At 45.6% G+C, this 15695-nt stretch overlaps 1 protein-coding gene across 5 annotated transcripts in view; it reads right to left on the bottom strand.

Moving 5' to 3' along the window:
- Positions 1-15695, bottom strand: part of FRMPD4 (FERM and PDZ domain containing 4) — an 854311-nt gene that overhangs the window by 21317 nt on the left and 817299 nt on the right. For all 5 annotated transcript variants that reach the window (XM_032329882.1, XM_032329884.1, XM_032329883.1 and 2 more), the window contains 3 exons: positions 13556-13663; positions 8789-8920; positions 4878-4997 (listed from right to left, as the gene is read on the bottom strand). In XM_032329882.1, the coding sequence (XP_032185773.1) occupies positions 4878-4997; positions 8789-8920; positions 13556-13663 (360 nt within the window). The remainder of the gene's footprint in view (positions 1-4877; positions 4998-8788; positions 8921-13555; positions 13664-15695) is intronic.

Here is a 15695-nt window from a genome sequence, read left to right as displayed (position 1 = left end):
CATATACAGCTGTCATCAGGAACATCTTTAACTTCCTCTTCGCTGTGTAGAGCAGCTTTGGGGAGGTGGAGTTAGCAAGGCGACGGACAGTAGCAGCTCTGGACTCACCCTCCTCACCCCTGTGCCACCCCCAATCCCCCCTCTCCCGCCTGCTTCAGAATCCTGGCTTTGCCAATGCCCCCTGCACACATAACTCCAACCACTTTACTCTCGCAGCCTCAGCTTACGCATCTGTGCAATGGGGATTTGTGCTAACGACCTCACTGGGGGTTGTGCAAAGACCGAGAGCTACACATCAAAGCCGTGCACTGGTGCGCTCGGTAAAGGGTTGCTATGGAAATCCTTGGTTCATTCCAGGGCTGACCACCCCTGCTGGGGCTCTGAGAGCATCATCTCTCATTCCCTGGCCTCAGTTTGCTCATGTGTAAGAGGGAAATGCCTACATCACAGGGTGATGAGGGGCAAATTGAACAGTGGCCGAGAAATGTGCTAAGTTTTTTTTTTTTTTTAAACGATTTGATTTCTATATTTGACACTGAGAGAGCACAAGCAGGGGGAGTGGCAGGCAGAGGGAGAGGGAGAAGCAGGCTCCCTGCTGAGCAGACAGCCGGATATGGAGCTTGATCCTAGGACCTTGGAATCATGATCCGAGCCAAAGGCAGTGGCCTAAACGACTGAGTCACCCAGGTGCCCTGAAAGGTGCCAAGTCCACTAGGACCACAGTGACTGGCTTTCTAGTGGTGTGCTCAGTCATCAGGAGCAGGGCACAGGGCTACACATCACCGGGAAGCACGGTATTGCTTCATTATATCCTACATATGTGTGCACATGCATTTTTCCAGAAAACTAGGCTAGCCTCCTTCTTCCTTGTCTTGTTCCAAGATTTCAAGGGCAAAATGGTCTCAGAAACTGTTTGGCTCTTTTCCAAGAAAAGCACATCCGTGACCCCTTCCTATATCGACTTGACTCACTGGGAACACGTACCACTGCACGGTTTCTGCGCAGAATATTTACCTTTCAAATACTTACCCATGCCCTAGTGGGATCATATGAGGCATGCTCTGTCCCTATGCTCTAAGTTCGTGCCTCTCGGCTTATCCCTTCATCCCTAAGAGGGAAGTCCCATTCTAACCCTGCCTCCATCCCAAGACCTAAGGGGTGTCCATTAAGGGGCACCATGGGGTGGAGCGTCACCTTACAGTCTCGTGAAGGGTGATGGCGAGGAAGGCACGGGGCCCGGTGCCAGGTGCCAGGCCATCACAAGGCCGTGATGCTTGCTGGTCAATCATTTCACTGACTGGCTTTCTTCTAGGACTGCTACTGCAGGTCACGTGTGAACCAGGATTTTAGAGCAGGACTGAGAGACGAAAGCTTTGATCCTCGGCTCTATCAACCACTGAGCCAAGGACCTCAGATGTGGCATTTCATCTCTCAAGCCTGTTTTATTACCTGGAAAGTGGGCTAACTCTCAAGGTTGTTGGCACACCTCTTAAGGATGTTGCATACATTGGAATGCATTTTATTAGGGTCACCGCCATCATTTCTCCGAGGAGCTATGACTGGGACCGCTGCGTCCCCTCCCTTTCGTACCCCGTGTTTAACCAGACTTCTGGGTGAGGTTTTTGTCAAGGTGATTAGTCACTTAACTACATTACATAATGAGTTCAGACGGACCCTGAAGAATCACCGAGAAGTCTGACGTATATGTCGTGTGGGACAGATCATGCTTTTATAACTCATAACTTCAGGACTTCAAGGACAGTTCACACAAGCAAACGGCGGGCACGGATGTGCTGTACCGGTGCTCACGGGCTCTACTCTAGGCCTAAAACAGTTCATTTACAGTAGACACGTTGGGTATTAAAAAGGAAACCAACGCTGCACCGAGACAGAGGACAGGAAATTATGAATTACAACTGTCTGAAGGGTTAGGGTTTTCTGTTACTATATATGCTAAAATCTGTAAGATACTTCATGGCCCATTAGCGAGTGGGAGGTTAGCAGAAGCGCCTCTCTTTTCATTGTCGTGGTTCATCTAGAGTCAACGGTTGTTGTCCTCCACAGGAACCCACTAAGCTGAAAGGACTTCGGTCTTTGTCATATAAGCGATAGCACTTTTGCTTACTCCTCTGTTCTCTAGGCTAATTTTCCTGTATTCTTTTAGTGCCCTAGCATCGACACTGGCACCCAGCACCATTTGCAGACCCACTGACTTCTGTTAGACAAGTTGTCTTAGACATACCACCTCACATGCTGCGAGACCCAGGCTGATGCCAGGAACCTCTCATTTCCTATTCTTGGTGGCGGACATAGGAGATGACGGTAGCTTAGTTTCAGTCCACCACACGTGGCTTCCCACCTCCTTCCCTCCCTCCATGGGCTACTCCTTGAAGAGCTGACTGGCTGGTCCATCAGCCATGCAACAGCCAAGGCGGGAAAGCAGAAACATCATCTATGGTTTTTTCAAGTGCCCAAGCGAGATCCCCAGGCAGGGACAATGGTTTGGAAGCGTCCTCTTGTGAATGGAAGGAGTACATAATTATAGAGAATGACAAGAGCATACATCTGTCTACACCAGTGCTCTGACTGGCACCTGTAACTATCTCCTTACAACTAACAAGATTAAAAAAAAAACCCTAGTGTATCCTCGGAGCTGCTATGGCAAAGCCCAGGGTTGGGTCTTAACAGAAATGAGGGGGATGGGGCGGTCACATCTGGGTTCTTGGGCTGTCCGGGGTGGGGGGAACAGGTGTCCAGGTGACCGAACTGGAACATTTAAAAAACCCAGGTCTTGACAGTTTCACATTTCTGGATGAACAGGGCATGCTGAATTGGACTTGGCTTTTCCAAATGACTCAGGGTTATCTTCAGGAACATTAATCATCCTATTGAGCCGGAAGTGGCACGGTTTCTTCCAAAGACCACGGAGGTGGGGGAATGTTTAAGCGGGCCTTGCCCTTAGTGCCCCATCTGTTGGAATGTTCTAGTACACATTCTGCTTGCTTTTTTTTTTTTCCTTCAACTTAATTTCTGTGCTCTAGGGCTTATTGCCACTTTAATTTATGTCACCATTCCTACCCTCTGGCATTTATCTTGTCTGGGTCTCTCTGCCATCTTCTACTGGTTTTCTTTATCCACTCAACTTGTTAAAGACCACAGAAGTTTTGAAATAAACAAGAAAATACTGAGAATAGGAAAACAAAAACCAGTGTATTAACTACCTAGAATTAGCAAAGGTTTCTTTTTTTTTTCCTTTTTCTAACTTTTTTGTTTTTTTATTTCTTACAGCTCCAGAAATCCTTGCCTTATATAGGTATGCTCAGCTAAACGGAGCACGTCTTTGGGGGTTTTTTTGGGCCTCATTTTGGTATTTTCTCCCCTCCCCCCCTTTTTTTTGGTGCCAGGGGAGGTTACATTTAGGTTTACAATCTCTTTGAGTAGATCTAATGTGAGATGCTTAAACTTCAGGTAAACGGGCTCTTACTGTTTAATGTGATTGTACTGGGAATTTAAGTGAGAGTAATGGGAAGCAGTTACGGAAAAATACAGGAATATCTCCTAAATGTCAAATGAGTAAATTCCCTCTGGGGCAAACTAGCAAAGATTTTCATCTCTTGAAACCTTGTTTTTTGAGAATTGTGACCCAGAATCGGAGATAGTCTGCAAAAGATACTATTTTCACAAAGTCTTGTTGCTTTGAAATTAATTATTCCATTATAAGGAATATCACATTTCAGAACAATTGAAGCACCGAATAAATGCATGAATAAAGGAGTAAAGAAAGGAGAAAGAAAATAAAATATTTTTTATAGTAGAATACCAATTAATAAATGAAGAAATAGTGGAATTAGAAAAAACATCATTTTGAACCATTGCAGTAATAATGGATTTGGGCAAGAACCATCAGTGAATACTAAAACCAGTAAGTGAAAGGGTATTAAGAAAGTTGCAAGTGCCTCTCCGCAAATTACTTATTAATTATAAAAAAATTATAACTTCTCAATGGATAAATTTGGAGAACATCGCCATAACCAAGAGTCAAAGTCAACCTCATCATTATGGGGACAAACGGACATCATCTACCCCTCAATGTGGTGCACTAAGGATGACACGAAGTCACGCATGTCTTTCTTCTGCCCAGATGACATAACCTCGACCTTATCAGGAGAAATTTGAGAAAAATGAGAGGTTGTTACAAAACAACTGACCTGTACTCCTCAAAACTGTTACGGTGTCGAAAGTCAAAGAAAGGCTGAGGAATATTCTGGACTTAAGGAGCTGAAGTGACACGACAATTAGATGCAAAAATGGGATCCTGGCGCGGATCCTATTATAGAAAAAATGGGTTTCTAGAAGAAAAAGGCCATTTGGGGGACAGTAGGCAAAATCTGGGTATAGACTGTACACCAGGATGGAAATGTATCTGTTAAATTTTCTTATTTTGTTAATTGTGCCACAATTATGTAAGAAAAGGCCCTTTTTACTAGGAAATACACACAGAAGTAGTTGGGGTAAATGAGCAGGATTTGGTAAATGACATTTTGTGTTGTTTAGAAAAATAACGTGTGTGTGCGTGCGCGCATGTGCAGGCATCGCAAAGGGGGAATGGGTTCTCACTAAAGTATGGCAAAATGTGAACAAGTGGTGAATCTGGGTGAAAATTATCAAAATTCTTCTACTACTCTTGTAACTCAAGTATGAAATGATTTCAAAACCAAAAGGGAAAATTATTAAAAGCACCATGGAATCATTTCACAATGCATGAAGCTTGGGGTGGGGGACAAGAGAAAGATCCCAAAGAAAAGAATTTAGGCGCAAAACCCCGCATTAATTTATCCCCCAATATTAATATAAAATGTCCTCAAATTCTCACATACCTGGACATAGAGATACTCAAAAGCAACTGGATCTCTCCTTAGAAGGTCAATTGGATCCTTTGGGACGAAGCTAATTCGGAAAAGACACCTCATCTTATGGGAGCTCGGCCGCTGTGTCACCTAGAAGATCAGACCAAACATAAGACTCCTTCACTGCTGGCAGAGGGACATGGAGGCATAGGCAGCTTTGTTTCAACACCAAGGAAGAGTGGTCAAAGTTCTTTTACAATGTCTCCCAGATACCGACTCCCCGAAAACCGCACATATCCTATGCTGTGTTCCCCAGAAGCCAACCCTGAGATAAGGGACCTGCTGAGGAACTGCTCCCGGGAGAGGCTGGTAAGGGAGTGGGGGGAGCAGGTCAGGCAGGAGAGGAGCCAACCAAGGGCATAGTGCACAGAGGTGGGTAGCTACAGCCTAACCCACAGGGGACTCAGGAGGATTACCTATACCACAGAGCCATGGGAACCTGAGCCAAAGGACCACAGATCAGCCATTGGTTTCAGGCTGTCCCAAAGGGGTATGAATGTCCAGGTGTGGCGAGAATGGGCGACCAAAGTCTATGGGCAGTCCTCTGAAGATCTGAAGATGCTGGTGCAGGAAGTGATAGCGCACCAAAACTAGGATGGGGTTGGGGGGTCAAAAAGGGGATCTGGAGGGAGACCACAGAGACTATGATTATTGTATGACACGGCCATGGGTTTTTTTTTTTTTTTTTTCCAATGAGACTCCAGACTGACTGCAGTAGGGAAAGCAGGAAAATGTCACCCTTGGATAACAATGCTTTGGAAAGTCAGAGACAAAAGTTTTGGCCTGAGCACTAAATCTGGAGTCCATGAGTTTCCAAACTACCCCAAACTTTCCATAATGGGACACTTGTTCAAGGGAGTTCAAGGGAGTTGAGAATACAAGTTGTTCAAGGGAGCTTAGAAGACACCACAGGTTCTTTAGGGCTAAGGACCATGGATTGTTTGGTTTTCCTATTTTATCGCACAGCATATGCCAACTATTAGGTGTTAAGTTTCTGAATTCCTTTTGCAACTGAAGGGAATCAGCCAATGTAATAGTAGGTGCTTCATAAACAGCCGAATGAATACAAGATACTGGACTCCAAGGAAGAAGGTAAAAGCTCTTCGATTTAAAGAGGTCAACACGATGCACCTGAACCATGCACCACGAACCAACAGTTGCTCTACTTGTAGTTTCATATACTTGTGTGTGCTTTTCTATGTATCTGTACGTAGCTTCATGGCCTTGTAACTCCTTCGTTACAGAGGACAAATCTGGCAAAATAAAAATGTTTGTGAACGGCAATTGAAAATTCAAAATAAAAATAACAATAGTTTTATTGAACACCATGTTGTGTGCGTACGCACACATTTTTCCAGTTGCCATCCCTACTTTTGTTGAGCTGATGAATTTCAGTGGGAAAACAGTCCTTTTAAAGGTATAAGGCATCCTGAGAAGCAGTAACACTGACCCAGCTTTCTGGCTGTGGGTGCGATTACAGGGCTGACTGGACTCACCAGCCAATGGGCTGGAGGCTGGCTCTTCACCAGCTGCAGGTCAAGCAAACCAGGAAGAAGAAAATGTGGGAACTCCAAGAGGCTGGAAGCACTGCTCAGGCCTGCTATGGGGTTGTAAGGTGAGGTCATAGGGTATTTTGTCAGAAGGTCTGGGCTGAGATTAGAAAGTTGGATTATCATTTCATTACTGGTTAGAATCTATCTTTCTCAAATTTTCCACAAGCGATCTTGAGTCTACTTTTATCATCAGGAGGTTTTTTGAGAAATCATGTAATGCAAAAAAAAGTGCTTCAGACTCATTAGAAAATGTAGTTCCTAAAAAGAACAATCCCTAAAACAAACAAGAAAACAATTTCCTGGAAATTTGCAGTAGTATGTAAATAGACAATAATATTTTGTATATAAAGTTTAGTTATAAACTGCCAGAAATTCGGAGCTGTTTAAAAGTTCTTTTGGGGGTTCTCACCAAAATGGAATATTTTTAATGATTGATTTAAATGATTTTTGTCATTAGACACATTTCTTATACTTACTCTCCCTTTTTGCCATGCCTATAAATATTTCGGTGATCGAACCTTTCATATGCAATGACTTGCAAAAGGCAAATAACTGGTTAGTCTCAGGATATTTAAATCAACCAAATTTCTTTCTAGAAAGCATACTTAAAGTTTTAACACTTTGCTTTTAGTTCTGGCTAAACACGAAACAAAGCCTCTTTTAGAAAGATAAGGGAAGCATCAGGGTTAGGGGCTTTTTGTTTCCTTTTAAGATTCGAGTGGAAATTTAATAACTGGAAATCAATCTGGAACGAGAAATTATGTGTACCTAGCACCAAGAGAGACTGAAAAAATCTCTCTCCAGCTAAATCAGCAAGCAGTTTTCCCATGAAGGCTATGCAATAGATAGAAGTTCAGAGGGATAGTGTAACTGCAAATATCAGAAAATTGTGGGAGGTTTCATTAGGCTCATAGCAACTGGCTGTACGCTCATATACCCTTGACATTTACTGCTCCCAGCTTAAGGCCGCTCACTGTAAACACCTGTGACCACAGGCCAGCGCCCCACAACCCTGCACAGCCAGGAAGTAACTGCCCTCAGGAGCAGCCACCACCACCACCACCAAGGGACAAATGCCCCCGTACCCCACCCCTTAGGTGGGATACCTCTGCAGCGCGTTCTCCACTGGCTTGCAGTGTTTCCCAGTAGGACCGAGCTCCAGTTGCCCACAGAGGAAACTGGCTCATTACTGGCACCCCCATTTCCCCCATTTCCCTTCCACTTCCTTTCCCAGCATTTCCCAATATCGCCTCCCAGTGAACCATGTGCCCCCAAACCCTTGTCTTAAGTCCGGCGTCTAGAGGAACTCCAAGCCAAACTCCTTTCACATGGGGGAATTCGGATTATCAGGGCTTGTTCCCCTAAAACAAATTATAAAAGAAAACCTGTTTCCAAGGGAGTTTTGGCACAGGTTAACAAACAACATGTGACGTGATTTCAAATATCTATAGATTGCTTTAAGCCTCCTAAAGAGAGTTCAATTGGAGGGAGAGGGCTATAAATGAACACCAGTGAGAGCTTTGTCACTAATTCCCTGCACTGAGTTGGACCGATTCAAGAGATTTAGGGATATTGTGGGAGCAAACTTTCTGCTAATCCGTCCATCTGGGGGCACCTTGACTCCTCGCTTCTCCTCCTGGTCTTCCCGCGTATCTCGCTCCCTCCCGAAAGTCCCCTCATTACTGAGCTCTCCTACAGAAAGGGAAGTTGTTGAAGTCCCTTATACTTCCAGCAAACACCCTGCTTGTGTCGAATCACAAGAGAAGTCAGGGTGCTACACTGAATTCAGCAGCCAAGCAGCCTGCTTGTCTCCCGACAGAACAGATGGGGGTGGCATTTTAGTAAGCAGGAACTGGGACACACTGGCAGATCACATGTTTACAGTGGGCAGCCCTGGGGCAGGGATTTCAAGCTTCCACAAATAGTCACCAGTATGCACCCAGAACTTAAGACAACGAAATATGATATTGGCTTCATTTGAGTAATCGCAGGAGCTGGTTTCTTTTTAACAGTTTCAAGAGATCAATGGTCAGAACAGGTGAGCAAGTCATTTCCCATAACATAAAATAGGACCGACGGAGGCATATTCCCAGTGAGTAGCTGCTGAGTCTTTGATAATTCTGGATGTGACACCAACTGACAGTCTATGAGAAATTGACAGAAAGGGAAAACGTTACCTTGAGATGTGAAACCCATTATGAATGCCAGGGCATTCGTTAGTGGAGATACCCGGGGCTGCAGTGAGCAAATTTAAAGGATTCGAGAGGACAGGGGATTTCTGGGGCCGGGTAGCCTCTGCTCTCACCTGGGGGGTGTAATTTCACACACCTGAGTTAGAGTCTCCTGTTCATGAAGCAAGAGCAGCTTGGTTCCGGCCCCTTCTGTCCTCTGCTCCAGCATGAGGGAGAAGTGTTCGATGCCTTTGATGGAAAGCTTTTCTTGAAGAGTCAAGATGACATCCTTATAGAGAAAACACGGACAAGATGCCATCAGGATGGGCAGAGCTCTCTCGCAGAGTTTACTGGGACGGAAATGGTTGCACAGAGGGGCTTCAGGTGTCTGCACTGTGTACCTTTGCTTCATTCCGAAGCCTGATGTTCCTCTTCCTGACCTCGCCCACCACCCCAAATCACTATGGAGCTCAGAAACAGGGAGGCAACAGGTTGATCTAGCTGGAGGAGGTGCTTACTTGACCCACAGAGCTGATCAATCCACGGCGGAGGGGAGAGGGTTCAGGTCTCCTTGCTTCCTAATGGGGTAATGATCAAACTTCTTCATAAAGTGGTCTACCCTTGGGGGTGGGCGAAATACCCCCCACATGCCAAATCCAGCCCACCACCTGTTTGTTTGTGTAAATAAAGTTTTATTGAAACACAGTCACGCTCATCTGTTTCTGTACTGTCTATGGCTGCTCTTGCCCCTTGCATTGGCAAGAGAGACTGTGTGGTCTGTGAAGTCCAAGATATGTGCTGTCTGGTCGTGTACAGAGAAAGTTTGCTGACCCTTAGTCTATACTTCGGGTTTTTTGTTTTTGTTTTTGTTTTTGAGAGAGCGAGCACAAGCTGGGGAGGGGGGGGAGGGGAGGGGCAGAGGGAGAGCGAGAATCTTAAGCAGACTTCACACTCAGCGTGGAGTCTCACAGGGGGCTCGATCCTACAATTCTGAGATCATGACCTGAGCCAAAATCAAGAGTCAGAGGTGGGGGCGCCTGGGTGGCTCAGTCGGTTAGGTCTCTGCCTTTGTCTCAGGTCATGATCCCAGGGTGCTGGAATCAAGCCCCTAGTTGGGCTCCCTGCTCAGTGGGGAGCCTGCTTCTGCCTCTTCCTCTGAGGCTCCCCCTGCTTGTGCTCTCTCACTCTAGCACTCTCTGTCTCAAATAAATAAATAAAATCTTAAAATAATTTTTTTAAAAAGTCAGATGCTTAACCCACTAAGCCACCCAAGCAGCCAGAGTCTCTCTTGGTAAGGGCATGCGGTCAGGAAATGTGGGCTCTGGAATGTGGGCTCTACTCCCAGCTCGACTTCACGGTAGCTGTGCAGCTTAAGGCAAGTTATTTACCTTCGAAGTGTCTTCATGTCCCTGCCTATAAACTGGGGATGCTACCAATACCTGCCTCAGAACAGATGTAAGGACTAAATGAGTTCACACAGAGAACACATTTACTGTAGCGCTATTTGATATAGAGGTAGGGGGCTATAACAATACGCACACATTCGCTTTTACTTCACATCCCTGGGGAGAGAAGGAGGAGCAGGCTTTGTTAGCAATCTTTGGCAGGATTAAACATTTATGATGAGGTGGGTGTTCTATACATAAGCACTTGTTTACTGCATTGCAAAACAGATGTCTTTGAAAATGAAAAAAGAAACACCATTTTTTCCCCCATGTACTCGAAAACTCGTAAATGATCTCTCTTCAGGATGATTTATACTCAGATGCTAAAAATCCCAAGGAGCAGTGCTATTCCAGCCCGGGGCGATTCTACCTCACAGCAATTGGTAATTTCTGGAGACATCTATGGTGGTCACAAGGGGACTGGGGCTGCTCTCAATATTGAGGGATACAGCTAAGAATCTTACAATACCCAGGACATGCCCCACCACGAAGAGTTACCTGGTCCCAAGTACCAACAGTGTCAAGATAGGAAAACCCTGCAATACATACAGATTTGGTTGTTGTTGTTGTTGTTGTTGTTTTAGCTCATCTTTTTGAAATTTTGTTTCTTCCCTGTAGACCTTTCTCAATTTCTTCAGGCCCCTTTAATGGTTGTTTTGCTGTTGTTTATTTTTTGTTTTTAAGTAAATGCCACCCCAGTGTAGGGCTTGAACTCCCAACTCCAAGATCAAGAGTGGCGTGCCCTACCGACTGAGCCAGCCCAGCGCCCTTCTCCAGGCCCCTTTAAAACAAGGACCCTCACACCTAATCACCACCTCAGACATCATTCAACAGAAATGCCTTGACTATATATTGAATTTCATAAAAAAAGATTCTCTGTGTCATAAGTTTTGTTCAAGGGCCAGAAAAGAACAAACAAACCAGCCTCTGTGTGGCAACAGATACTTTATAAAAGAGTCTCCTCAAACACCAGGGACGACAGAGGAAAATCGATAGCAATAGTTTCTCCTCGCCGTGATTCTCTAGCAAGAATTCTGGCAATTTTTATTAACCAGTGTCGTATTCCTTTCATAACTCTACTCCTTCTCTTTTACACCTTCCAACCAACGTCTGCGGCCATAGTAAAGCTGTTGGGTGCGAGCACAGTGAGCTTGAACTTGCTGCCCTCTGTCTTCTTGGTGCCGCCCACCACCCTCAGGGAAATCAAACTCACTCACTCTAGTGTGGGTTCCCAAGACCAAGGCCAGAGGGAATGAACAACAGGACTCTCTTTGAAATCGAGAGGGATTTCGATGAAGGAATGTATTCAAGTCTTGATCTATATCTTCAGATGGGGCAGGTGGCCTAACAGCAAGGAGATTTCCTTACCACGTGACGTGGTAGCATGGACCAAGCTGCGGTGGCACAGGGAGATCTAATAATGTGGGCCTGTGGGTTACCTTGGGGATCTGCAAAAACCGATGGCCTGGCCGGAGCACGTAAGCTGGCCACGCCCATTCATTTACATATTGTCTGAGTAGGAAAGGAATCGTGTTGCCCAAAGAAACATTTGCCTCTGTGCTCCTGGCTCTTCGGGGGAGTGTCTGTCCACCTGAGAGCCGGAGAGACAGCCGAGAGCCTGTGCCCACGACGTGAGGGCCTTGGGCCAAATGTTTGCAGCGCGACGTCCGGAGGAGCGGGATCCTACAGTCAGGCCCACGGGGGCTCAGCTTGTCTATGTGGCCAAGCTCAGACAAAAACTGAACACCGAGGCTCACTGGAGCCTCCCCGGCTGGCAGTCCCGCAACCGTGCTGTCTCGTGCGATTGCTGGGAGAACGAAGGGGTTGGGAAATTCTAAGCTGGCAAACTCTCCTGCCCTCTGCACCTACGCCCACTGGGTCCTCTTGCTGTGATGGAATACCACCGTGAGGGTGCCTGGGTGGCTTAGTCCTTTAAGCCTCGACCTTTGGTTTAGGTCACGGTCCCCAGGTCCTGGGATCGAGTCCCGCATTGGGCTCCCTGCTCAGTGGGGAGTCTACTGCTCCCTCTCGCTCTGTGATCTCTCGCTTTCACTCTCTCACAAATAAATAAACAAATAAATAAAATCTTAAAAAAACAAAACAAAACCAAACCCCGTAACTGTGCTTATAACAATTTGCCGAGTTCTGCAAGTCCTTCAAGTCAATCATGGAACCAGAGGGCGGACTTAAGGACCTCCGGAACCCACCGTCTATGGCTGCTTTGCTGACACAACAGAACAGAGTAGTTTCGAGGGAGATCAAACAGGCCACAGAGCTGGAAATACTTAATCTCCTTCCAGAAGTCTGCCCACCTCTAGGCTAGCAGATCAATAATAAGAGTAACACGTTGCCATCCACGGATTTTGAGTAGGAATAAAGGAAAAGGACTTTGTCAGTCACCCCCATTTAAAATGAGCGTTGTCGCATGAAGGTGATGGTTCAGTGTGGAAGGATTTGAGGACGGCTTATACGCTCCATCATCAATCTCGAACACTGTGTTCTCCATCACCTGCTACATCGGCACCTACTTCAAGCACTTCTAAACGGGCTGCTTGTTGGTATCACGGCAATAAGGGAACAGGCGTCTGCAGAAATGCTTCTACTTGTGCGGTCTATGCTGACTAATTTACAAAACCGAGAATGAGGGGTTGACTATTGACAGACATTTTTAACACAGACTTGATAGTCTCTTGATACATTGTTGTACAGATCATCACTAGGGACTTTTTTTAAAACCTCCATAAAAATCTCTTTTATTGTGCCATTTGAAGAAAGCCTATTTTAGGCTGCTGGAACATTAGGGAGCAATCAATTTCTGCACACACTTTTCTCCAATAAAAAAGAGAATATGCACTTTTTTTCCCCAGGAAGAAAGCATGGGGGAAAAGAACCCATCTGCTTTGTTCTAATACCCTTTTTGTACAACTCACCTGTGGCTCCACAGTAATAGGACTGCTCTGTGACTCTTCCTTTTTACCCCTTCTCCTAAGAAGCATGCCTTATTTCTTTCTTTTTAGGCATTAATTTTATGAAATTGGTTACAGCAATTAAAAGCAAATGTTATCTTTATATCATCCTACCCCTTGTTTTTGCTGGACACCAAAGAAGCAGATATTCAATTAACAGCTAGTGTCTTAATCTTCTTGGGGGCTGACATTGCTAAGAAATTTTAGGCAGGGTGCCAAGCCTTCTTGGGGACCGTCATGCTCTTTTAATTACACCGGAGTTGCATAAAAATAACTAGCCCTAGTGGTTCATCACACACACACACACACACACACACAAAGAGCAGAACCTTCTTAGTTTAAGCTTTTTTTCCAGTTTGTTTTTAAGTATTCACACACTACCTTATTTGGAAGCAACCAAAAAAGTCTCAGAAAGAAACAGTTTGGCAAGAAGGTGTGGCCACATCAGGCTGACCGTGGGACTTTCAGGCCACACCTGCCAGTGTCCAGGTGGAGATCAGGGGGTCCGCTTACCTTTATGGAGGTGCTGCCATCAAAGCGAAATGATTTGGTCTGTCCATTTTCCAGATACACTTTCAAAACATTTGGCATAAAAAGAAGTGAATTATCCTTAACAGTTTCCTGTTTAATGACAGCAACGAACAAGAAGGTCAAATGAGCATTCTGCCCTTTGCAGAAGCAGTATCTATCTACAATGTATTCTAATCCCAACATGAAAAAAAAGTGTGGCGGGGAACTCTCTAGGGCTAAAAACTGTCCCTCCCGTGATATCTGAGTTCTGTTGTTCATAGCAAAACTCTTCTTCTCCAGCTACAAATAACTCAGTTGATGCAAATAAAAGAACTTTTTTTTTTCCCATCTGAAAATAAATCCGTTGAATGTTTTTTAAAAGTCAAGGTTTCCCATCGGAAAACCCAATGAAGGAAATAATTCCTTTGTAATTGAACTACAGTGCTCAGGACAGCAAGGCCAGCCTTTGCAGAGCAGTCTATCTTGAAAAGAATGGGACCAGTAATGATAACCTTTGATGTGGTACCTTTGGCACCTGGTAGAGCTCATGCAAAGTGAGTAACAAGCAAGAACACGCTTGAAGTATACAGTTGTTTTAGGAAACAATTATTTTTTAAAAATTTTATTTATTTGAGAGACAGAGATCACAAGTAGGCAGAGAGGCAGGCAGGGAGAGAGAGGAGAAAGCAGGTTCCCCGCTGAGCAGAGAGCCTGATGTGGGGCTCGATCCCAGGACCCTGGGATCATGACCTGAGCCGAAGGCAGAGGCTTAACCCACTGAGCCACCCAGGCGCCCTGGAAACAATTATTTTTAAGTAGGCTCCATGCTCAATGTGGGGCTTCAACCCATGACCCAGAGAGATCAAGAGTTGCATGCCCCCCCAACGGACTCAGGAAGGTGGAACAATTTTTAACCCATTTAGAAATGTTCCTTAAGCTCAAAGGGGACATTTAAGGAATGGATGAGCATGGTAAAGGTTAAAACACTGAGTCTATAACAAACATTTTAACTCAAAAATAATTCAAGAAGAAATGCTTGGAACATGACCAGAAATGAACAAGAGAAACGTATTGCTTTCAATTTTCTCTTTAACTGAAAGTAGGGAGAGATGGCAGGGGAAGAAAGAAGGCATGTGGGATGCGCTCTGCCAATCCTTTCTCCCATGCAGCCAGTCACGGGGTCACAGAAGCCAACTGGAACTCAGCAGTCATGAAACTCTATGTCCCTTGTTTTACAGATGAAGAAACTAAAGACAAGATGTCCAGAGATTGGCTAATGTCCTACAGATAACGCATGAGATTCAATCCCTGGGTATTTCTGTAAGAGACTTTGTGCCTTTCGCTTTCTGCTCCTTTCTCTGAGTTTCCTTTCTCTCCTTTCCCCTCCTGTGGACTCGACACCTGACTCCTTGCTACCCAACTCACCGAGTGGGTTTGGCTCCAAGGCCACATGAAGAGATATGCAGTGACTCAGTAGAGCAAGAGTAAGCTGGACATAAAGATGGTCCCAAAGGTTGAGGAACAGACACGTGAGTGAATGTCCCTGCCACACACAGGCCTGTGGGGAGACAGTGGGGGGAGCTGCAGGTGATGACTGACCCTCAGAGCTGTCCTCACACACCAGCTGCCTTGAATGAGCCCTATTAGATCCAGGATGAAGTGAGATTGCCATAGCAGCTTCTAGAATCACATTCTTGCTAAAAATACATAAACTGATTGCCCAATCTCATGCTCGGAAGCTTGAAAAAAGATGAGCTAAGGGTGGCCTTCTGTGATAGTGTGATTCCTCTGTGACTGGTACCTTCCAGCTTTGTCTTGTAAGATGCTAACGGATACTAACTACATCCAAAGGGACAGGGATACACTGTGGCGGGCGGAACAGTGTGGGGTGAACAGGGGCAGAGGAGACGGGGTGGGAGATGGTGATTGGGAAGACAGGGGCCACAGCTGAAATGCTCCCAGGGCAGCACAGTGACAGCCCGAGGCCCCTCCCACAAGCATCCCATAATTGAACAGATTGGCCATCCAACCCCTGGACTCCAAGCGGGGCAGACACAGGTCAGCGAGTTTTGACAAGGACACACTTGGACCAGGAGGGCCTTGCTCAGGATGTGCAGGCCACGCCTTCAAATTCAGACCCAGG

This window comes from Mustela erminea, chromosome X, assembly GCF_009829155.1.
Source record: "Mustela erminea isolate mMusErm1 chromosome X, mMusErm1.Pri, whole genome shotgun sequence".
Classification (NCBI taxonomy): Eukaryota; Metazoa; Chordata; class Mammalia; order Carnivora; family Mustelidae; genus Mustela; species Mustela erminea.
Note: the sequence above shows the minus strand (reverse complement) of the source record. Positions and strands in the feature narration are given on the sequence as shown.